At 45.2% G+C, this 24129-nt stretch overlaps 1 protein-coding gene across 1 annotated transcript; it reads right to left on the bottom strand.

The window, feature by feature from the left end:
- Positions 1-9359: 9359 nt before the first annotated feature.
- Positions 9360-11719, bottom strand: LOC109793127 (serine/arginine-rich SC35-like splicing factor SCL30A). Its single transcript, XM_020352618.3, has 5 exons — positions 11399-11719; positions 11246-11323; positions 10688-10849; positions 10089-10214; positions 9360-9803 (listed from the first exon to the last, which is right to left on the bottom strand). The coding sequence occupies exons 1-5, from the start codon at positions 11554-11556 to the stop codon at positions 9596-9598; spliced, it is 732 nt and encodes a 243-aa protein (XP_020208207.1). The 5' UTR covers positions 11557-11719; the 3' UTR covers positions 9360-9595.
- Between the last annotated feature and the right edge of the window lie 12410 nt (positions 11720-24129).

Below are 24129 nucleotides of genomic sequence, written 5' to 3'. Positions count from 1 at the left end.
ACGGGTACGGGTACGGGTACGGGGCGGGTAAGTACATACCCGTACCCGTACCCGTACCCGATTCAATATATCGGGTTTTACCCGTACCCGTACCCGTACCCGGTCAAACCGGGTATTCCCCGTCAAAGTCGGGACGGGTTCGGGTATTACCCACGGGTACGGGTATATTTGCCATCCCTAAAGAGGAGCCCTCCGCTATCTTTTTTCAGCCGTGTAGAGGTGATGGAGGGCCGAACCCAGATTTCGTATATTTGGACCAAGGGTCGAGCAAATACCAGTTCTTCTATGTGTATGATTACATGTTCCGGGATTTGAAGATCACTCTACCTTTTGATGATTATTTTGTCAGTATATTGCGCCTACTAAACGTGGCGCCGAGCTAGCTTCACCCCAACACTTGGGCGGCGATGCAAGGGTTTAGGCAGTTATGCTTGGCTCTTGGTATCCGCCCCACTCCACATCTGTTCCTACACTTATATTCGTCTCGGCCAACGAAGAAGATTAAGTGGTTGTCCCTGGTTCGGCACAGTGATTGCCTGCTACAGCCTTTCACCACCTTGTATAAAAATTTTAAAGTAGGATTTATGAAAGTGATGATTCGGCCAGAGCCAGGGAACAAGTATTTTTTTGATGCCGAAGGGAGATCATTGTTTCCATTGTACTGGACTCGGAAGCCGAGGAAGTACGACACGGTCTCCAAATCTCGAATGTCCTCGGAGGAGAGATTGAGTCTGAATTTTTTGGAGAAGTTGCCTCGGCCTTTGCCGTGCCGTCCTCTGGTCCGGTTGTGTGAATCGGCCGACGTAGTTGAAGAATTGATTGGTATAGTACCTTTCTTACTTTTTTTAAATTCTTGCGTTATCATTGATTTTGACTAATGATGTGTAGGTATCATGGCAAATCACGGAGAGGACGATTTGGATATTCGCACACTGATCAGGAATCAAGTAGCGGCAACTACTACGAACAGGGCCCCGACCGGTGTGCGCGGGAATCAACCGTCTGCCCAAGGTAGTGGAGCGGGGCCAACAGTCAGGCCGAAAAAAACCCTCTCGGCCCCAGCCTGAAAAAAGATGGCCTGACCCCAGGGCCGAGGAAGAGAGCCGCCGGGCCAAGCAGCGTCGAGGGGCGAGTTCACCTGTTCCGAAAAGCTTGGCTGGGCCGAGTTTTCTGGCCGGCAATGTCAACGCTCAGGATTTTCTGAGCCAAGACTTTGACCTCCGAATCGGGTCAGGGGGTGCTGAGTCGTATGACCTCGGCTCAGAAATGGAGCTTCTTTTGTGAATTCCAAGTGCGTGCTGTGGCTTTAGCCCAAAGCATCGTGATGGAGCCGAATGGCGAGGCCGATGGATTGCGTCGGCAGCTAGCTGAGCAGGAGAAGTCTCTCCAAGAGACGCTAGAGGCGCTTACTGATGCCCAAACGGCCAACACCAAATACCAGGCCGAGGTGGATCGCCGAGGTCGAACAGTTGATGACCTGGCTCTAAAGGTTCAACGTCTTGAACTTGCTTTGAAAAGCAAGACAGAGAAGGTTGCTGTTTTGAGCAAGGAGCTAGAGGCCGAGAGGGTTGCTTTCGGGGCTTACAAGGAGAAAGCGCGCAACAAGATCTTAACTCAACATCAGGCTGGCTTTGCTCAGGCCGCCCGACAAGCATGCTTCTTCAGCGACTTCCCCCCTAAATTTCACCTCGACATGACCAAGGACTTCTTCCAGGGGAAGTTGGTGGACATGACTTCTATCCCTCCTGACCAACAAGCCGATGAGGAGGCCCCGGCATGGCCAGCTGGGCCGAATGAGGAGGTGACGGCGTACGAGGAGGGTGCGCCGGAGGATGGTCCGGTTCAGGGGGAATCGGAGGTTAGGTCTTAAGCTTTTTTCTTGGTTTTTGTAATGTTGGGCCGATAGTGCCCCTTCTTTAATGTATCTTTTGCAAGGCCGGTAGTGCCTTATTGAATGAATTTTACTTTCGTTGTCGTTGCATATTGGTGTAAATTTTTCTTTAGATGATAACAACTCGATTGATGTAAGCCGCCTCCTTATTCGAGAAAGATTTCGGGAGGGAAAACTATCTAAAGCCGCATCCTTGGCCGAGAGACATCTCGGGAGGGAAGACTTGTAAAATCAGTGAAAGTCACATCCTTGGCCGAGAGACATCTCGGGAGGGAAGACTTGTTAAATTAATGAAAGTCACATCCTTGGCCGAGAGACATCTCGGGAGGGAAGACTTGTTAAATCAGTGAAAGTCACATCCTTGGCCGAGAGACATCTCGGGAGGGAAGACTTGTGAAATTAATGAAAGTCACATCCTTGACCGAGAGACATCTCGGTAGGGAAGACTTGTAAAATCAGTGAAAGTCACATCCTTGGCCGAGAGACATCTCGGGAGAGAAGACTTGTGAAATTAATGAAAGTCACATCCTTGGCCGAGAGACATCTCGGGAGGGAAGACTTGTAAAATTTTAACATAAGGACGCAATAATATTGACAAGCTTGAATACTGAGAATGCTTTTTCATTAATGGACTGATGCCTTGTTAAAAACCTTGCCGACCAAAAACCCCTTTTCACAATTTTATAAGAGGAAAAAAGATCGGTTCTAGGAAAAAAGTGCATCATTTTACACGTAGTTGAAATGTAAATACAAGTTTAGCTGTAATATGTCTTCAGATGAGTGGAGTTCCAAGTTCTTGGTATGATCTTGCCCGACAGTTCTTCTAACTTGTAAGCCCCATTGTGGAGGGCATGTCGTATCCGGAATGAGCCATCCCAATTGGCCGCCAGCTTTCCTTCAGAAGAGTTGCGCCTTGCCGACCCGGTTGCTCCCCACACGAGATCACCCTCATGAAATGTCCTCGGCTTTAGATTGAAATTAAAGCGTCGGGTCATGCGTTGTTTACATGCCTCGGCCACTATCTGCGCGTTCGTTCGTATTTCATCCAGAACATCCAATTCAGCTTGGAGTGAGTCGTCATTAGACTCCTCATGAAAGTGTTGTCGCCTGAAGGACGGTACCCCTACTTCAACTAGGATCATCGCATCCGCGCCGTATGTTAGGCGAAAAGGCGTCTCCTTGGTGGTTGATTGGGGGGTGCATCGATATGCCCAAAGGACTTCTGGTAGCTCTTCGGCCCATGCTCCTTTTGCCGAACCGAGTCTCTTCTTGAGCTCAGTGAGTATAACCTTGTTGGCTGCTTCGGCCTGCCCGTTTGACTGAGGATGCTCCACTGATGTGAATCGGTGTCGAATGCCAAGGTTTTCAAGGAAAATGTTGAATTTCTTATCAGTGAATTGAAGACCATTGTCCGACACAATGGCATACGGGATGCTGAAGCGGGTAACCAGATTTTTCCAAACAAACTTCTGAACGTTGTCTGTGGAGATGCAGGCGAGCGGTTCGGCTTCTATCCACTTTGTAAAGTAATCTACTGCGACGAGAAGGAATTTAACCTGACCTTTTGCAATAGGGAACAGACCGAGCACGTCTATCCCCCACAAAGCAAACGGCCACGGGGAGCTGATACTGTGCAACTCGGTAGCCGAAGCGTGGATGAGGTTTCCATGCTTTTGACATTGAACACATTTTTTCACAAACTCAGCACAATCTCCTTTCAAAGTTGGCCAATAGTATCCGGCACGCAGGACCTTGGCTGCCAAGGTTTGCCCCCCGGAATGAGAACCACAAATACCTTCATGGACTTCCCGCATAACATAATCGGCTTGTAGGTTGTCGACGCATTTGAGCAACGGGGTGGAGAATCCTCGCCTGTTAGCTCGTCGGCACTATGGAGTACCGAGCCGCTTGTGTTCGTATCTTTTTGGCTTCTATCGGATCAGTTGGTAATTCCCCTCGGACAATAAAGCTCCGGATGGCCGTCATCCAGGTCAATGTCTGAGTGTCAGTTACTATGCACTCCAGGTGAATGGTTGTGCGCAATGGTCCTGGTTTCCGGCTGCTGGCGAGCCGAGCTAACTAATCGGCTCGTTCATTATTGCTTCGTTGGACGTGTCGTATCTGAACCTCAGTGAAGTCGTCCTTGAGTTTTTGGAAGAGGTGGTAGTATTGCAACAGATTGGAGTCTTTGACCTGAAAGTTATCATTGACCTGTTCGGCCACGATTTTCGAGTCGGTCCAGCATCTGACTTTTTTCACGCCCATCTCGGTTGCTAACCGCATCCCGGCCAGCAAGGCTTCATATTACGCTTGGTTGTTAGATGCTCGGAAGCCGAAGCAGAGGGATTGTTCTATGGTGATGCCTGAGGGACTAGCCAGAATTATACCTGCCCCACTTCCTTGGGCATTAGAGGATCCATCGACATGCATGGTCCATGGTTCGTCTTCAAAACGACCTGGAGGAGTGAGCTCGTTGACAAAGTCGGCTAAATGCTGTGACTTGATGGGGCCTCTTGGCTCGAAAGATACGTCAAACTCTGTAAGCTCGACCGACCATGCCATCATCCGGCCGGCAATCTCTGGTTTTCTTAGGACTTTTGCAATTGGACAATCAGTTCGGACAACTATCTTGTGACTTTGGAAGTACTGCCTGAGCCGGCGGGCGGTGTAGATGAGCCCTAAGGCTACTTTTTCTATCAACTGGTAGCGTCGTTCGGCATCCTGTAGTGTCCGACTGATGAAATACACCGGTTGTTGTTCGTCTTGCTTCTCTTGAATCAGGACGGCACTGATTGAAGTGCCGGAGACAGCTAAATACACAACCATGTCGAGGTTGGCAACTGGTTTGGAAAGGATCGGAGGTGTACTGAGACGCTCCTTGAATTGTTGGAATGATGCTTCACACTCCGGGGCCCATCTGAACCGCTCCGTCTTCTTTAGTAAGAGAAGGATAGGTTTAGCTATCTCGGCTAGGCAAGGAAGGAACCGAGAGAGTGAGGTGAGTCGGCCTGCCAACTTCTGAACCTCTTTTAGAGTACCTGGACTTTTCATATCCAGAATGGTTTGACATTTGTCGGGGTTTGCTTCAATGCCTCGGTTGAACAACATGAACCCCAGAAATTTTCCACCTGAGACCCCGAACACGCATTTTTCGGGATTAAGTCTCATCTGATGTTGCCGAAGCGCTTGGAAGACATCAGCCAGGTCACGCACGTGCGTGGAAATGTCGCTTGATTTGACGACCATGTCGTCAACATACACTTCCATACTTTGACCAATCTGTTCATGAAAAATTTTATTCATCAAACGCTGATACGTGGCTCCGGCGTTTTTCAACCCAAACGACATGACCCAATAGCAGTAGTTGGCCGTTTCAGTAATGAATGTCGTCTTTTCTTCATCTTGGGGATGCATACGGATCTGGTTGTATCCCGAGTATGCATCCAAGAAAGACAAGAATTTGTGACCCGATGCTCCATCAACGAGTCGGTCAATATTCGGCAATGGGTAGGCGTCTTTCGGACAGGCTTTGTTCAAGTTTGTATAATCAGTACACATACGCCACTTTCCATTCGGTTTCCGAACCATGACAACGTTGGCCAGCCATGTCGTATAGTGCACTTCTCGGATGAATCGAGCATCTAGAAGTTTTGATACTTCAACTTCGATCGCGGCTTTCCTCTCTTCTCCGGCCTTTCGACGCCGCTGTGCAATCGGCTTTGCCTCTTTGCTGATTGAAAGCTTGTGGCAAAGGAAATCCGGGTCAATGCCAGGCATGTCGGAGGGATGCCATGCAAACAAGTCTTTGTTGTCAAGAATTACTTGTCCGATAGCACTCTTTTCTTGTTCAGAGAGGACGGTCCCTAGGTAAGTAAGCTGGGAGTCTGAAGCTCCAACTTGAATGGATTGCTTATCTTCAATAGGTTCTACCCTCTCTTCTTGATCGATCCGGGAGTCGAGGTCCATGGTCGATTGCTGTGACACCAAGTGAACGCCTCTCGGCTCCTTAGGCGCTTCGTCCTTCACTCTTGGTAATCGCAAGCTGGCAAAGTAGCACTCTCGCGCAATCTTCTGATCAGCATGGACCGTGATGACTCGTCCTGACTCGTCTGGGAACTTCATGGCTAAATGAGGGGTGGATACAACCGCCCCAAGCCGATTCAGGGACGGCCGGCCGAGTAGAATATTATAAGATGTGCTGACATGAACTACCACATATTTGACCGAGATGTCACGATATTCGGCTCCTTCAAACCCAAACCGGGTTGACAACTTGATATATCCTTTTGTCTTGACTCGTTTGCCTCAGAACCCAACCAGAGGTTCATCATAAGGAATTAGCTCGGATTCTGGAATACCCAACTGCTTGAACGTGTTCCAATACAGGATGTCGGCTGAACTTCCTTGATCAACCAATGTTTTACGTACAATACAATTGTGAATTTCAACACTGATTACCATCGGATCATCTTGGTCTGGGTCGATGCCTTTGAAGTCGGCCTCGGTGAAAGTGATAGTAGGAAGGCGGCGATGAGCTGTTTCTACTGCATGCACGTGTCGAACGGCTCGCAGGTGTCTTCGTTGGGCCGATGAGGATGAGCCCCCGCCAGCGAATCCACCGGCTATGGTATTGATGACCCGCCTAGGTTGCGTCGAAGGCTCTTCCTCTCGCCTATCTCTCGACCTACTACGTTCCCTGTATGAGTGCGTTCCCGTTCTCCTCTACTTGGGCTGATCATGCCGCCGAGACCGGTCGGCGTGTCGGGATGAGGTCGGACGGTCTATGAAGCCTTGCAGTTTCCCCTACTTGATTAAGTCTTCAATTTTGTCTTTCAAAGCCGCGCATTCCTCTATGGAATGCCCCTGATTACGGTGGTACCTGCAAGACTTTGTTGTATCAGCCCTGGGAGGGGTCAAAGCTCGTTCTAGGACTGCTAGCAGCTCTGAGGCAAGTGCTTGCTCTAGGACGGCCGATCTGCTTGTATTAAGTGGCGTATATTGTGAGTATCTCGGCCCGCGAGGAGGCTTCTCGCGAGGAATCAGCTCTTTCGGACGACTCTGAAAATTAGTCTCGGCCGGCTTGTCAAGTTTTGCCGACACCTCCGCCCGGGCTTGGTTCCAGAACTCAGCCAATTCTTCCATCTGCATGTATTTGTCAGCTCGCCGACGCAAATCATCCATGTCAGTAGGGGGTTTCTTACAAATGTTGTTGGCGAAAGGCCCTGGTTTCAAGGCGGTGGTAAGGTGGTGCAGAGCTACAACAGGGTTCAGGTCTCGGATTTCAAGCGCCGCCTTGTTGAATCGGCTCATGAACGCCCGAAGGGACTCCTTTTTCTCCTGACGGATGCTAACTAGTGCCAAAGAGGTCAACTGGTGGGGCCGGCTTGTAGCGAACTGAATGGTGAACTGGGAGGCTAATGTCTTGAACGAGTCAACAAAATTAGCAGGAAGCCGAGTAAACCAACTCAGTGCTCGCCCTTTTAATGATGTTGGGAAGATTCGGCACAAGGCGACGTCATCAGTAGTGCTTAGAATAACTTGAGTTAAGAACACATCGACGTGCTCATCTGGGTCGGTGGTACCATCATACTTGTCTAGAGGCAAGGACTTCCAATGGTCAAGAAGTGCAGACTGCATGATGTTTGGGGTAAAGGGTCGGTGTGCTCTGGCTGGCGTCGGTTGTATCGGCCGGCTGACCGAAGCATGGACGGTTGGGGCAGCAACAGAAGTATGTGGGATAGAGGTGTGATGGCCGTGCGAGTGGAACGACCCCTGGGTTGTCTCAAAGGGTTTCCATGTGGGATCCCGGTACTGGTTCTTGAGGGCAGCATTCTCTGCTCGCAACGCGGCCATCTCGGCGGCATCTCTTTCCCGCTGCTGTTTCATGGCGGCCATTTCTTCCTTCATTTGGCGTACCATATCAGTCAAGTTTGTCTCCTCTACTGTCTCGGCACTGTCTGCCCCGGACTGGTGCTCATCTTCGGACTGGTGGTCTTCAACGTTGTTTCTTCTTGTCTTTGCCATAATGTCTTCAAAAAGTCTTCACAGCTATCGGTTCAGCCCCACGGTTGGCGCCAAAATGTACCTGTCTGAGGGTACACTCGTAGTCTTCTAGGTGGTGAAAGGCCGAACGGATACTTCTGGTGGACACTTCAGAGGGGGGAAGTACCTGCAAAAGGCACTCCGACGCTCAAGTCAGGACAAGCACGATTTTCTAGGGTAAAGAATAAACAGTGACGTAGCTCGTTACGTGTGACCTATTTATAATACCTGACATGAGCCTGAACATGGTAGGCCTTTTCTGACACTTACCAAATTAGGTAATACGACGCTAATTGACTAATTACGTCTTAATCATGCGCTTATCCTTGTTAACTATGATCAATATTATAATCCTTGCTTTATCCTTCGGCACGTCGCCGAGCCAACAGGTTAGGGCTCGGGGTGTTGAACGTCTTCGGCTGTAGGCCGAGTCGATAAGTATTTGATCGACTATTCTACTGGCATTTGGCTGAGCCAGTACGCTATATATGGAGATGCATCATGGTTCCGTTCAGCTCGGCATTCAGCCGAGCCGATATTGCTAGCGGACTCCTCTCAGCTTTCGACTGTATGCCGAGCCGATGCTAGCGTCAGAATTTTAGGTATGGTTCAGTTCACATGGGTGTCTGACAGAACGACACGTGTTAGTCCACGTGACCGATAAGGTCCTCCCGGTACAATATTTATTTTAAATTTTATCTTATAATAATTAATATTAATTTTTTGAATAGATAATACTGTAACAAATAAACAAATTTACTTTAAAAATTAGTTTATATCATTGAATGCTTTATAAATTGATAATATATCTAAATTCAACCCATAACAAATTTATCTAAACTCAACCCAACCCAACCCACTTACACTCCCACCCAAAGTAAATATATCTAAATTTACTTAATTTAATAATTCATTAATATCAAATTTTAACAATTTAATTATTAAATTAAAAATTCTTAATATATAAATTTAATATACAAATTTATAATTAAAAAATAAAAATTATTTCATACTTTATTTATTAATTCAAATCAACATATAAAATATTTTCATTTATAATTCTTATCATATAAAATCACCGTATAGGTTAAAATTTAATATAAAACAAATTTTTAATAAAAAAAATCTAAATAAACTTGTAAGTAAATCACCCCTATATATATATTCAAAATAACCTATAATAACGAAGAAAATATAAATAAATATGGCACAGTATTTGTTTGGTTGCGTAACGTGAGAAAAAAAATTATAAGTATTGCCCGCTGTCATGTTCTTCGTATTTGGGCAAAGCAAGATTAGGCAGGTAGACTCTAATCCCCTAATCATATTCATGTTAATTATCTGTGGAACAGCAATAATTTGACGACCCAAAACTTGCCATTAGCCGGATTTTAAGACAACAAAGGCAAAAAAAACAAATAGAAAATACTAACAAAGTCCACATCAATATCAAAATAAAACTGGATGAAAAATAGTAAATGAATTTCAAAATCCAACTAGGGCTAGACTTACCTACGATGTTTAATTCAAGCAACAAACATCTCTGATATATGAAACCACAAATTAAAACCAACTCCATCGTATCAGTTCAGTCCACAATAAACAGAAGTAACTTGCCCAAAATCCAGCATCTAAAAGTCAAAGGAAAATCTTTTCCCATTCTCACTGACTGGGGGACCTACCACGGGTTGGTTCCCTTACATCACGGTTCGGACTTGGACTTCTGCTCCGGCCTGGGACCTTTGCCGGACTCCGACTTCGGCTTCTTGAGCCCCCATTATAAGGTGGAGATCGAGAATATGACCTCTCTCTACTTTGTTGCGAATAAGATCTTTCTCGGCTGTACCTTCTATCCTCTGGGGTGACAGACCTACAGAGCAGGCAATGTATCAAAAAGTGTAAAATTACCTTACATCCATTGGCCCTTACCACCCACCAGATTAGCTGTTTACAGGGCTAATCAACAAAACCCCACTCAATTAAATCCAGTGTTTTTGGCATTATCTAATCACATGCATAGCCATAGTCCATGTCACAGAGTCTCAAATATATGAGATAACATACTACACTGACCTAAATACAACATTTAACAACACCTGCTCTTTAACAACATGCATTAAAAATAAAGAGTGATTTATTATTACTGGTCACATACCTTGAATATTCCCTTCGTTTAGGAGGAGGGGAATAATAATCACGACTGCGAGAACGAGATCTATGACGTGGTGGTGGAGATCGAGAGTAGCGGGGAGGAGACCTCCTTCTATCATAAAATCGACCCCTATTTAGAGATATTGAAAATAGACAATCAGAATTCCAGCCGACCTTAGCTACAATAAAAAGAAACTTAAGTTGGCAAAACAAAAAACAAAGCTTAATCATTACTTTCAAAGGAAACAAGGGCATTTTAGGACCAGGTAAATTAGAGCAGGCATATGTTTGGTTGGGATTAATTTTAGGGAGACAATCGTTTATTTTTTCATAATATCTTGAAGGAAAACAGCTAGAATGCTAAACAATAAAAGGAGCAGCAGTTCAAAGAATATCTGCAATACTTTCCAAACAGCAAATTTCAAGTGGGCATTTCATTTATATGAACCTTTGCAGTCATTTTTGGCCACATTAGGATATGTTCATGAAATGTTATCCCAAATAACAAGATTATGATTATGATCATGTGCAAATATATGAAAAGTGAATGCGCCCAACTCTGAAAGAGTGAAAGTAAAAGCAATAATTAGTAAATGATAGTACCTCCTCTCTCTTGACCTCATCTCAGTTGGCTTCTTCCTATTCTCCTCAGCAAAGACAACGGTGAGTTCACGACCAAGAAGAATTTGACCATCCATATGATATTTAGCATCAGCAGCATCGGCGGGATCGACGTATTGAACAAAACCAAAGCCACGGGGTTCCCTGCAAAGAGAAGAAAAGTGAAAAGGCAGAGTGAGAAGAGAGAAGAGCAGGGTGAAATAGTCAGGCAATTGGTAATGGGAAGGTGCGCAGTTTAGGTGGAAATAGGCCCCAATGATATGGATAATAAAGCAAGCAAGCACTAGGCTGCTGACCTTTGTGTAAGTTTAAAGATGAGTGGAAAATCTTCAAGACTTGGAACTCTTCATAATGTAATGAAAGTAGTAGCTTGAAATCTTCACTAGGAATAAGATCTTCTACTTACTTGATTGATGTCTTCAAAACTCAAAATCACCTAGGAAACTGGCTATTACAATGGTAGCAGTCTCTAACGGTTTAAAAAGATGACAGTGGATGCAGAGATTGGGAAGAGGGGAGGAGAGAAGGGGAGTGACTCACCCAGTGTAGTAATCCTTAGGCAGGTAAATGTCTTTGAGAGGACCAAATTGACCAAAAGGTCTGCGAAGATCCTCGGGCCTGGAAGAGAAATTGGAATAGGTTAGAAATGGGAATGAATAAAGAAAAGGTAAAAAGAAAGGGAAAGAGACGCGCCTACAGTCATGGCGAAGGTTACGAACAAGAAGGCTGGTAGGGAGATCTTGCTGTCTGGGACGAGGAGGGTAGCGGCCCCTAGGGCTGGGGCTCCTTCCTCCTCCTCTTCTGCTATATCGAGGGGGCGGAGGCGATGGACTGTAACTCCTTCCTCTCATTTCTCTTCTCTTCTGCAATCAATAACAATCACAGATCCCTCTCTCAATTTCTATTCTCTTCCAACACCAATTTTACCTTTCCCTTCTTTAACCTAATCGCACCTCTGCTCCGCCGCCCCGCCTCATATGCATCTAGGGTTATCCTCCGGCCCAACTTTTTTGGCCCACTTCACCTATCCAACTCTCTTTTTTAAACTCCCCCTATGTTTCTCCTTCACTTTATTCTTTTTACAACATTTTTTTTTATCTCATTTATTGTGATAAAAAAAAATTCTCTCATATTTATATCCTTCACTTGTACATATTTTTTGTTTTTAAATATTTTTTTATTATTTAATAATACTCTTCTTAAAATATTTCTCTTTTAATACATGACCTTTCACTTATACAATTACATTATTTTTTATATTAATAACAAAGATAATTTTAAAACATTTTATAAATTAATAAATTTAATATAAATAACTAATTTTTTAATATATATATATATATAATCATTTTTTCTTATAATAAAAAAATTAAGAAAATATGGAAAGATGGGACAAATATTTATAAACACAAAAATCAACCCGTAGATACACATACAATTATTTGACTCGATTTTTTAGCATAATCATTTTCATAAACTCATTCTTTTACTTTACTTTTGAATATAGTTATCTCTATTTTTAAGCATAGTCAATAATGTAATTCTTAGGGTGTAAGTAATTTCTAATAAAAAATACACATTTCCACGATTTTTTTTCTTATCAAATAACTTGTGATTATTTTTATTTTGTTTCTTTCAATTTTTTTTCTTCTAAAATACATCAACTCATATATATTAAACATGAATCTCCTTATATAAAATTATTTTTAGAGTTTTTTTTTTAAAAAAAATTTCATGAACTAATATTTTAGATTGTTCATTACACATGCTAATAATTATTATATATAACTTAAATTTATAACAAATCATATATATATATATATATAAATGTTATATTTATTAAATATATAAATTATATTTAAAATTTTGTATAAATAGATAATTTTTAACCATATCAATTATATTTTAAAATTTTTAATAAATAATTTATATCATAGTATTATATTATCGTTATTTATTAGTAATTTATTTTAAAAATATTGAAATTTAATTCATAAAATATTTGTGATAAATTAAAACCACATAAGATAAGAAGTTAAAAAATTTCTAACAACTCTTTCATTAAAATAAATCCTTAAGAGTGTGTTTGGATGGAGAATTTAAATAAGATAATTCATTTGTTTAAAGAATTTTAAATTTTTTTTTTGTGAAAAACTTTGTCTGGATGAAGAATTTACAAAGAATTTGAAATCCAAACATTTGTGAAATTTCTTGAAATAGTAAAATTTTAAATTCTCCCAAAAAAGTAAGAATTTGAAATTTCTCATTTTTTTTTTCTTATTTCACTTATATATTTCATCTTATCTCTTCATGTTTTCAATCATTGAGTATTAAAAAACATTTTTAAAATTATTGAATATTATCTGTTCTTACCGGAAATCTGCTGTAGAGCTGATCCGCCGGGTAAGATTGATGAGTCTCCTTCGCTGGGTGTATTGGTGCTCCGAGATGGGGGAGGTACCTGCAAAAGAGACTCCGATGCTAAAGTTAGGGTTTGTATGAGTATGAGTCTCGTATATATGTAATGCACATACCTTTGTGTGAGTTAGGGTTGTCTTGGGCCTGAGATAAGATATGATATGATACGATATCCTATAATATGATATGATCACGTTGTGACATAATATGGCATAATTGGAGAACGGTTTTGGCCTGGGACGAGATCTCCGGGCTTGGGCGTGGTCTGTCCGGATTCCGGGCTGACGTTGTTCAACGCGTGTCCGGGATGACCCTTAAATGTCAACCCGGGCTGAGAGTCGGGGTGCGAAATGCGGTCAGTACACTAGCCCCCCGAGCTCCGAAGGCCGTAGGCCGAGGAGTTAAGGTCGGGCTCGTAAGAGAAGAGGTGGCTTTGCGCGTACGCTAGCTGGAGGCTCGCCACATGTCGCGACTGTTTATGCTATGGAGACGTTTGATTGACGTATTGGGGGCAGTGACGGTTTTATAATAATGGTTTGGTAATAAGTGTGTCGTTGGGTGTGCCTTTCAACTGACACGTGTCGCGTCAGTTTTGAATTTCGGGGAGAGTTTTAGCCTTTTTCTCTTCTCGCGCCTCTTTCCTGTCTTTCTTCTGACTTCTCGAGTACGAGAGCTTTTCTTGGTTCCCTTTACCTCCTTTCTCTTTTGCGCTTCCGTCGCCGTCGTCGTTTCCGGTAGTCCCTTCTTTGGTAGGGTTGTTTTCTGAGGAGGAGTACCAGGTACTTCCTTTTTATTTGCTTCTTCTCTTTTTTCATGGCCGGTGGAAGTGGTGTCGGATCCTCTGCGTCTGCCAGGGGCAAGGCGCGTGGCAAGGTGGTGGCCGCCGGAATGGTTACTGTTGAGAAGAAAGATTCGCCGCCAGCTAGGGGTCCAGAGCCGGGCGTTCCTGGTTACGACTGGGTCAAACGCGAGGTGGCCGTGGCTCAGAGCATTTTTCGCTCTTTCCTCGAAGTGAATGCGTTTCGGAGGGCGCATAGGGTTTGCGATTCCTCCATTTCCCACATGATTCGGCTTGAGCCCTGTCAGGCTGATGAGGGCGTGTATATGGGGAGGTCTACTGATCCCCCTCATTTCTATGTATATCAATGCTTTTTTAGGGATTTGGGTGTCTGTCTTCCTTTTACCCAATCGTACAAAAATTTCAAGCAGGAGTTTTTCCGGGTCGCCCTTGTGGGTGTTGACCCTTTGGAAGACGAGGTGTTCTACTTTGGCGGTTTGCCGAGGTTTCCATTATATTGGTGTCCCAAGCCGTCCCGGTTTCACGGTTTGGGGGATCTGAAGGTGACGGCCGCGGAGACGGCCGCCATCAAGAATCTTGCCGCGCTCCCTCGTCCGTTGGATTGCAAGCTCGTCTTGTCGCTTGCGAATTCGCCTTTCAGGGAGAGCGGCCTAGAGAGTGAGTATTATGTGCTCTGGTAGGTTTTTAGGACTTGTGTAGTTGTCGTTTATTGATGTGTTTCTGTTTCTTTTCTGCAGGCATTATGGGCAGAAACTTGTGGCGTCAGCTTAAACACCGCTACAATGTTTCCGAGCTCGAGGTTCCCGAGCCTCCGGAGGAGGATGCTGTCTCCCTAAAGACCCAACGGAAGAGGAAGAGGGGGAAGGAGGAGGTCGACGGGACCTCCGCTTCTCACGATGTCAAGGAGGCGACCTCCCGGGCTGTGGACGCTGTGGATCTCACCGACAGCCCTCCGGCCAAGGAGGCCTCGCCAGTGGCTACGGCGGAGGTGGTAAAGGGTGTCGGGCTTACTGCACCGGACGCCGAGGTGAGTAGTTTATCATATGCACGCGTTTTCAGTGTTAATTCCCCATCTTCGTTTCTTGAGGCGTTATGGATCCCTTTGCAGGGCGGGGTTGGCGTTGCTGAGGTGGAGGTCTGCGTTTTCGAGCAGACCGTCCGAGTTGCCAAGGTGGTAAGTATTGTCTTTTCGGACTTTTCACTCTGGCTTTTTGCTATGTTTCCTGGCTTGTTTGATCTGGGTGATTTTTTGTAGGCAGGAAATGATTCTGGGCTTGAGCTGCAGGCGGGGAAAACCGCTGAGCCTGAGGTGCAGTCGGGAAAAGCCGCCGAGCCTGAGGTGCAGGCTTCCGGGCTGGCCTCCCAGGCTGCTGGGGTGAGTCTGGTTTTTTGTTTTGTTTTTGTTTTTGTGGCTTTCTCGCATGTCTCCTTATCTATTTGTGATGCGAGACTGGTGTTTGCAGGTGGGCTCATCGCAGGGGCCTTTCTGGACCCAATATCTGTCCCATCGCTTTGGGAAGGGGATAGATACGGTGCGGCTGAATCACATGAGCGCTTCCTACGGTATGGATTCATTATGGAGCGCGGGGGTGTCCGCGGAGAGGTTCTTTCCTCAGGGTTCGTTGAGCTCCGATGACCAGGGATTGATTGACAGGGTCGGTCTCGAGGACAGTTTTGATGCTGCCCAGGTCATGCTACAGAGGGTGATAGGCATAATGAGTCACTGGAAACCCAAGTGGGGCCAGCAGCGGGAAGACCTGGCCAAGCAGCAGCAGGAGCTGGCTAAGCGGGAGCAGGAGCTGGCCAAGCAAGAGCAGGAGCTGGCTAAGGTGAAGGGTCGGCTCCAGCCGTGGAAGGAGGCGAACAAGATCCTGAGGGAGGATAACAAGGCTCTCACCGCGGCTCTTGATGAGGCGAAGCGGCGGGAGGCTGAGCTCCAGACCGCGCGTAGCGACCTTGCGCGGGTGCAGAAATCTCTTGAGATTGCATTGCGGTCCAATGAGGCTTATGCTTCTCGGGTGGGGGAGCTGTAGGAACTCGCCACCTTCTCCCGGGCGCGGGCCCGCTCTTTGGAGGACGAGGTGACATCCTCCCGTGACCAAGTGCGGGTCTTAGAGGATGCTGTGGCCTCTCTAAAGGGGGAGTTGGCAGCGGCGGCTGAGGAGCGTCTCCGCAATGAGGCCATTCTGGGCGATCGAGAGGATGAGATTGCTGCGCTGAGAGTAGAGCTCGCAGAGCTGGCAGCGGGGAAGGCGGCCGTGGAAGGACGGCTCGCCGAGGTTGAGCGCTCCGTCGTGGCGGAGCATAAGAGGGGCTTTCAGAAGGCTGCTCGTCAGGCACGACTTCTTGCTCCCGGGTTCGACTTCTCTTCAATGCATGTGGAGAAGGTGGTCCGTCGTGGGAGTATTGTTTTGGAGGATGATGTTAACGACAGTTCCAGTGAAAATGCCTCCGCCTAGGCTTTCTTTTTAATTTTTCTTTCCTTTTTCTCTGGCTTGAATTGATGTACTGGATTTTGTGAACTTTGTTTGTATACATATATGTATGTTGCTCTATTTTGTTCATTTTTGCGTTCAGCTTTGGCTGTTCACGCTGTTTGAGGCACATGCTTGGTGTCTGTTATATGCTTTTGTATCGGGTGATACTTCTACCTTGAGCTGGTGAAGTCGAGGTTCGAGGCCGACCTTAGTTTTTTGCTTGGTAGGGTTTTTCATGGGAGTTCGAACTCGGCCGTAAATGAATGTGTTAAGATTCGTATTCGATCTCGAATTTTGACTAAGTAATTGTTGTGAGAGTTTATGAATGACCCTAGGCTGGAGTCAAGGTCAGAGTTCGACCCTAAGTCGGTCGTGCCGGGGTTCGAATTCGACCCTGGTATCGAGAGTGGGGTGTGCTTTGCCAGGGTTCAGAGTTGTCCTCAGGTTAGTGGTTTGGACTCGACCTTAAGTGAATGATTGGATTAAGGTTCGTATTCTGTGGTGAGGTTCGTATTCGACCTCGGATTTGAATTAGGCGATTTGGTTAGGTTCGGACTCGACCTTTAAGCGGGGACATCGAGGCTCATACTCGACTTTATATGCTAAAGGAGGTTCGGGCGCGACCTCAGACTTTTGTTTGAGTGAGTGTTTCTGTGAAGGTTCGATGACCTTGATTTATTAGCGTCGAGGTTCTGAGCCGACCTCAAGCCGAAGTGTAGTAAATTGGATAAGTGGTCCATGTCCGTCCTTAAGTTTAGGGTCATGTATGTTTCGTCATGGATCGAACTCGATCTCGGATATGCGGTCGAGGCTCGGCCTCCGACTGAGTTATTGAGGTTCGAACTCGACCTTGTGGGGATATCGAGGTTTGTACTTGACCTTGAATTTGCGTGTTGGGGGTTCGTATACCCCTTCGGGTTTATATACTGGCTGATGGGGGTTCATGCGATTAATTGGGTTAAGGTTCGTACTCAACCATCAACGAGAATACCGGGGTTCGTTTTCGACCTCGGATTTTTGCGAATGAATGGGTTAAGGTGCGTGTTCGGCCTTTAACGAGAGTGCTGGGGTTCATGCCCGACCTCGGGTTTGCCTTTTTAAGGTTCGAACTCGACCTTTTATCAAGGATACCGGGGTTCGTGCTCGACCTCGGGTTTGCATTTTTAAGGTTCGAACTCGACCTTTATCGAGGGTACCGAGGTTCGTGCTCGACCTAGGGTTTGCATTTTTAAGGTTCGAACTCGACCTTTATCGAGGGTACCTGGGTTCGTGCTCGACCTCGGGTTTGCATTTTTAAGGTTCGAACTCGACCTTTATCGAGGTACCGGGGTTCGTGCTCGACCTAGGGTTTGCATTTTTAAGGTTCGAACTCGACCTTTATCGAGGGTACCGGGGTTCGTGCTCGACCTCGGGTTTGCATTTTTAAGGTTCGAACTCGACCTTTTATCAAGGATACCGGGGTTCGTGCTCGACCTCAGGTTTGCATTTTTAAGGTTCGAACTCGACCTTTTATCAAGGATACCGAGGTTCGTGCTCGACCTCGGGTTTGCATTTTTAAGGTTCGAACTCGACCTTTTATCAAGGATACCGGGGTTCGTGCTCGACCTCGGGTTTTACGCGCGCGATTGGATTACGGGGGCTCTATTTTCGTGTTTACAGTAATTGATGCGGTAACATTTAAGGAAATGCCATGAGTGAGCGAAAAGGAGAATATTATTAGATAATCCTGCCGTACCTCATTAAAAACCCTCTCCGTTTAGGACGGAGGCGGGAAAAGAGTGCGCAGTTTCGCTTTTACAAATGTGAAATTAGAGTTTAGGGGCATGTAGTGGGGGGACTCTTCTTGCCCTCCTTGCCGGACGCGGAGATCCTCAGGCTTTCGGCGTAGCATTGCCGAGCTGTCTTCTGGTTTGCTCTAACAGAGATAATTGTTCCGTCCTTTCCTGGGAACTTCATGGTGAGGTGCGGGGTGGACACCACCGCGTCGAGATGATTTAAAGTCAGCCTCCCTTTTATGATGTTATAGGAGGTGTTGGCCTCCACGAGGAGGTATCGGACCATGATTCTTCTGGCGTCCGGGGGTGTGCCAAAGGTTGTGAGCAGGTCCACGTATCCGCGGGTGTGGACCCGTTCACCGGCGAAGCCAACTAGGGGCTCTGTGTGCGGCCGGATGAGAGAGTGGGGGACGTCGAGGTTGAGGAAAGTTGGCCAATACAAGACGTCTGCCGAGCTCCCCTGATCGATGAGTGTCTTTTGGACTTCCCAGTTTGCGATTTCTACCCCGATGACCATGGGGTCATCCTGATTGGGGCTGATCCCTGCGTAGTCCTCATCGGAGAAAGAGATTGGTGGTGAGCTCTTGTAGGGGATCGAGGCAGTGGAATGGGCGCAGTTGATACTGTGGAGGTGTCTTTTTCGGGCTGAGCTGCTGGCACCCTCCTCCGGCGAAGCCGCCTGCAATTGTGTTGATTATTCCCCGCAGGGGGGCTGGTTCGGTCTCCTGGCTTATTTCAGCCTGTACTGCGCCATTGGCGTTTTGCTGAGGTCCTGTGGGTAGGTCCCCCCGAGCTCTTGATCTGCGGCCTCTCCCGCTTCCTCGGCCTCCAGAGCCACCTCGGGAGCCTGGCTGTCGCTGAATGTAGTGGCCGAGGTGTCCTGCCTGGATGAGTTCCTCGATGCGGTCCCGGAGTGTGCGGCACTCGTTTGTGGTATGGCCATAGTTTCTGTGATACCGACAGTGTTTGGACTTGTCAGCACTGTTTGGTGTGTGGCCGGGTGGGGGGAGGTCTAGCGGGTTGCTGTTACTGGCTTCCTCCAAAATGTGGACTCTTGGGGCGTTTAGAGGGGTGTAGAAGTCGTACCTCCTGGCTCTGTTTGTCCTGGCTATCTTCTTGAATTGGCTGTCGTTGTTGACTTTAACCTTGTCTTTGTGGCCCTGTTCTGGTTTTGCGGGGCCCTTACCGCGAACCTGGTCGCGAAAGGCCGCGTGCTCCTCCATTTGAATGTAACCGGCGGCGCGGGCGCGCAGTTCGTCCATATCGCGAGGGGCGTCGCGACATAGGCTGTCGACGAACGATCCGGGTTTCAGTGCCATGAGCATGGCGTGTAGGGTGACTTCCGGGTTTAGATTTCGGATCCGGACTGATATGTTAGAGAAGCGCTCCATAAAGGCCCGTAGGGGCTCGTCGTCATTCTGTCTGAGGTTGGCCAAGGCGGCCGAGGTTGTGTGGTGAGGTCGGCTGGTGGCGTACTGTGCCGTGAACCGCCGCACCAAGGTGGCGAAATTGTCAATGGACCCTGCCGGCAGTTGGGTGTACCAATGGAGCGCGGGTCCTTTAAGCGAGGTCGGGAAGACCCTGCACAATATAGCGTCACTGTTAGTGTAAAGGTTTATCTGAGTCGTGTACGCGTTGACGTGCTCATCGGGATCCGTAGTGTTGTCGTAGCGGTCGAGGTGGAGGGGCTTCCACCCGCGGGGTAACGAAATCTCCATGATGCCGTTCACAAAGGGATGACAGCGGGAAGGCTCTTGGCCCTCGGAGACGTGAGTGGGGGCCTTGCTGGTGCCCTGCCTTGATCTGTGTGTTGATGCATGAGACCGGTGCGTGGCGGGCTGCGAATGTGGTGCCCTGGTGGTTGCTTGGGAATGGGGGGCTGAATGCGCCTCCTCCTCATGATCACCGCTGTCGTGCGGTGGCTGGCCGGGGCGATGCCGAGGGAGCTGGGCGCGGATGCGCTCGTTCTCGGCGCGTAGCGCCGCTAGGTCTGCTTCGTTAGCGATGCGCATCGCCGCGAGGTCATTCTCGTGCTGGGCACGCATATTCTACAGGTCGGCGTCGTGCTGTCGCCGCATCTGTTCGACTTGTTCGACCAAACGCCTCAGGGTCGCGGTATCGCTGTCCATGGTAGTTGAGTTGCTCGTGTTATCTGGTGCTCGTCTAATATGGCTTCTGGTAGAAACCATGCAGGTGGCCGATGAGAGCTTGGTCTGATCGACCCCACGGTGGGCGCCAAATGTTCTTACCGAAAATCTGCTGTAGAGCTGATCCGCCGGGTAAGATTGATGAGCCTCCTTCGCTGGGTGTATTGGTGCTCCGAGATGGGGGAGGTACCTGCAAAAGAGACTCTGATGGAAATGGTAAGGAGGAGTGATGAATGTTCTTCTCCTTAGCTCTCCTAATGCACGGATCAACTTCAATGGAGATAAACCGAATGTAGAACACCTCTAGAAGATGTAGAACCTGCGGATTAGGATTCCTAATCCATAGAAGGAAGCATCCAAGCTCAAGCCTCAAGGGATTGCACACTTCAAAGAGAAGGAAAATAGGTTTTCCTAGGGTATTTTGAAGGCACTCTCTAAGACTTTCTCTCTTGGAATTTCGGTGACTTTGAGGGAGAAACTTGGCTCAATGGCTCTCAAATTTCTGAATATTCAAAGTGAATACAAAATGGTGAAGGAAACACTTAAGTAAGCATGGTTTTGCACACTTTGGGCGCCTAAATCAAAAGGTGACATGTGGCGCCCAAAATTTGAATTCAAATTTGAAATTTGAATTCAAATTTTGGCTCCCATGTGCTACTCCGAAAATTCAGGTACCTAAGGTGCATCTAAGTGTAATTTGGAGTGTCATTTAGGGTTAATTTGAGGTCACATGTTCAGCCACCAAAGGTGCAAAACATGTGACTCAAATGTAACTTAAATGGCTTCCAAATTAAACATAATTTAACCTAATTAGCCTACTTTAGTATTCCTTGTATTTTCCTAATCTAATGACCTAAATACAATGGTCAAGCAAATACAATGGAAAGGAAAAATTACAAGAATGAAAATGAGCCCAATATTGGGTACCAAAAGCCCAAAGGCCCATGAAGCCCAAAACTAGGCCCAACAAGCCTAAAACCTAAAATGCTACTCTATGTGGTCCAAAATACAAGACCAAAATATATGATACCTATACTAACATGATGTATACAAAGCATATGAAAATAGCTATAACAAAATATGGCCCATGAAAAGTTCAACTTGGGCCTTCCCAGGCCCATCAGGCCCATTGGGCCCTGACTGGCCCAAACCTTCATGTCTAGCCAACTCCTCTTGGCTCCTTCAATATGTCACCTCTTGCCTTCCTAGGCATGATTCCATCATCCCCTCCCTCTTGAAAAGGATTTGTCCTCAAATCACGAGGATGCATGGAATAAGAAACATCACCTACATACACAACAAACCATGTATAAGAGGTGACATGTTTATGATGAGAAAATGGATTATGGATCCTAAGAGGAGTCCTTATATCTAGCCTAAGAAAAAATAAACTATCAAAATTAGACTCCCTAAAAGTAGAAATAGGCTCCTCTCCTAAGCATAACCTAGAAGTAAAACCTAAGAATGTAATAACACTATGACTAAAACAATGAAAAGAATGATTTTTAAACACGACAATATCTTGCCTAAAATACCCTAAATGGTAGCCTAGGCTTTTCCTAAAATATAAAGAAAAGAATACTAGAAAACGTCCTAAACAATTTTGAATCATATTGTTTGGTAGATAAAATGTCTTGGAAAATCTTGAAAACTCATATAAACTATTTTTGTCTTGTAGGGAAGGGTGCAAATTAAGTTCAAATAAAGATGAACTTCCCATAAGATCAAAAATAGAATATGAAATATGACAAGATGTATCTATCAAACAATATATTCCAAAATTTGGGTGCTTTATTAGAACAACTATGGTAGAAGGATTCCTAAAGAGAGGAAGGCTATCTTCCTTGGGCACCTCCAAGGAAGTAGCACAAGAAGTGGAACTAAATGTAGTCCACTCCTTCTTCACTACATCTTGAAGTTGAGATTCATTTTTCTTTAGAATGATTTGTTCTTGAATCTCTACTTCATGACTAGTGGTAAGATTAGGGTAAGAGTTAAGGTCTTTATTTATGAAGAGAGTATTTTGTAAATGATTTTTAGTGGTAGAACAACTCTCTTCACTCACAAGTCCTTTAGAGGAATTATTTTCCTCCTTACTCTTCCCTAAGAGCAATGCCTTTTTTCTTTCTTTTTCTCTTGTTTTTCTCAATTTTTCTTTTGCTAAAAGTTTTTCTCTCTTTCGTTTAATAATGTGAATTTCTTCCTCTAAAATTGCAATTTGTGCTTTTTTTTCAAGTTTTTCTTTTTCTTTTTGTAAAGCTTCTTGCTTTGTCCAAGGTGTTAGTGATTTAAGCCTTTGAGTAGAATGTGAAAAACCTTTTGGAGAGCTTAATTCACTACCACTTGAGAAATATTTTCTCATGATTAAACAAAAGAATTTTTTTTTGTATATGCTATGCAAAAAGTTATAAAATGTTTTTGGTATTTCTAGGAATGAAAATAGCACTTGGAAGTCTAAGTGTACAAGTTGCACTATCAAGGGAGGTGAGCTACAAAGAGCCACTTAATAACCAAGCCTTTTCAAGTGGAAATCACTAAACTCCTTTGTGGTATTTCCAATTCCCCAAAACTTTTCACAAAAATTTTGAATGCTTTTTCACAAATTGTTTCTTTTGACACTTAAACTAAGCGTGAACAAATAAACTACACAATTCTAGACGTTTCAAGGCAGCAAAATTAAACAATTAAGGACAAGAAACTTAAAGGAAGCAAGAACAAGTAGCTAGTCGGATAACCCTAAGTGGAAGCTTGAAACATATGAAATTTCCAAGCCACTTCCACTAGTACTACACGTGAGATGCTATCAAGGATGTAGATATACCTGACCAGCTTCTTAATACTCCCTCCAAGCTTTACAAATTGATTTAAAATACAAGAGTTTTGACAAAAATGTAAACTAGCCTAGGAAAACAAGTAAATGATGGCTTTAGTGACCAATTAGTGACGGATTGTTGTGCAAATTTTCCAACACTTAACCAAGTGTTTAATCCGCCACTAATCCTTCAATATGATGCTCCTGGACCTGCAAAAGAAACACAACAAAGAGGTTAAAGTGGCTGCCTCACAAGGTGAAGGGATTGGTCACTCAAGTGAAGGAAATTTAGGAGGATTTTGGTCACTAAATTAGGTCAAATTTGGTGATTATAGTGTCCAAAATTTTTCCTACTCTTTGTTGAGCAATGCTTGATCCTTGAGCAAGGATTTAAGGCCACTTCCAGCACAGGAAATTATTGAAAGAAAACTAGACAAGCAACAAAGCACAATTTGGAAAGCTTATACCAAAATTAAGAGTAATATGTGTATATGACAAGACTCAAAGAAGTTCAACAAGTAAAACTGGAAAATTAAGACTCCAAAATGAAGCTAGCACTCAGTTAGAATGAATCCTAGATAGGTACTAGAGTAGATGAAGAAAACAAAAAAAATTTGAAAGCAATTGGACAAGTATAGCAAAAGTAGTAGCCAAAAAAATAACAAGGAACCAAATGAATTTTCACCAATGTACACCTCTCGGCTTTTGTATTTTAAATTGTCTTATATATATTTTTTTTAATTCTTTCTTTTTCCAGTATCAAATTAAGATTCCAGAGAGTGTTTTTGCCTTTTATTTCAAATTTTTCTAAGGTTCCAAGCTATAGAAAACGAGAATACAAATCAGCCAAAAATTAGGTCAAATTTCAAGTGAGAATGATAAACTAGTGCACTAGTTTTAGGTTTTGGTTTGGATTCTTTTTGAACTATTTTTCTTTTCAACTTTTAGGTCTTTTAGGCTCTGTTTTAAACTCTGTTTTCCAGCCTCTTAATCATC

Source organism: Cajanus cajan, chromosome 3 (assembly GCF_000230855.2).
Source record: "Cajanus cajan strain Asha chromosome 3, NIPB_CcT2T_4, whole genome shotgun sequence".
NCBI classification, from domain to species: domain Eukaryota; kingdom Viridiplantae; phylum Streptophyta; class Magnoliopsida; order Fabales; family Fabaceae; genus Cajanus; species Cajanus cajan.
The sequence above is the reverse complement of the archived record's forward strand: the minus strand, read 5'-3'. Positions and strand labels throughout refer to the sequence as shown.

Bases quoted from the DNA above. Each gene is read 5' to 3' on its own strand.
- LOC109793127 (XM_020352618.3), bottom strand. From the start codon at position 11,556: ATGAGAGGAAGGAGTTACAGTCCATCGCCTCCGCCCCCTCGATATAGC. The intron at 10,850-11,245 runs GTGAGTCACTCC...TTCTCTTTGCAG, and splicing joins CCTAAGGATTACTACACTGG to GGAACCCCGTGGCTTTGGTT. The intron at 9,804-10,088 runs GTATGTGACCAG...CCTGCTCTGTAG, and splicing joins AAACGAAGGGAATATTCAAG to GTCTGTCACCCCAGAGGATA.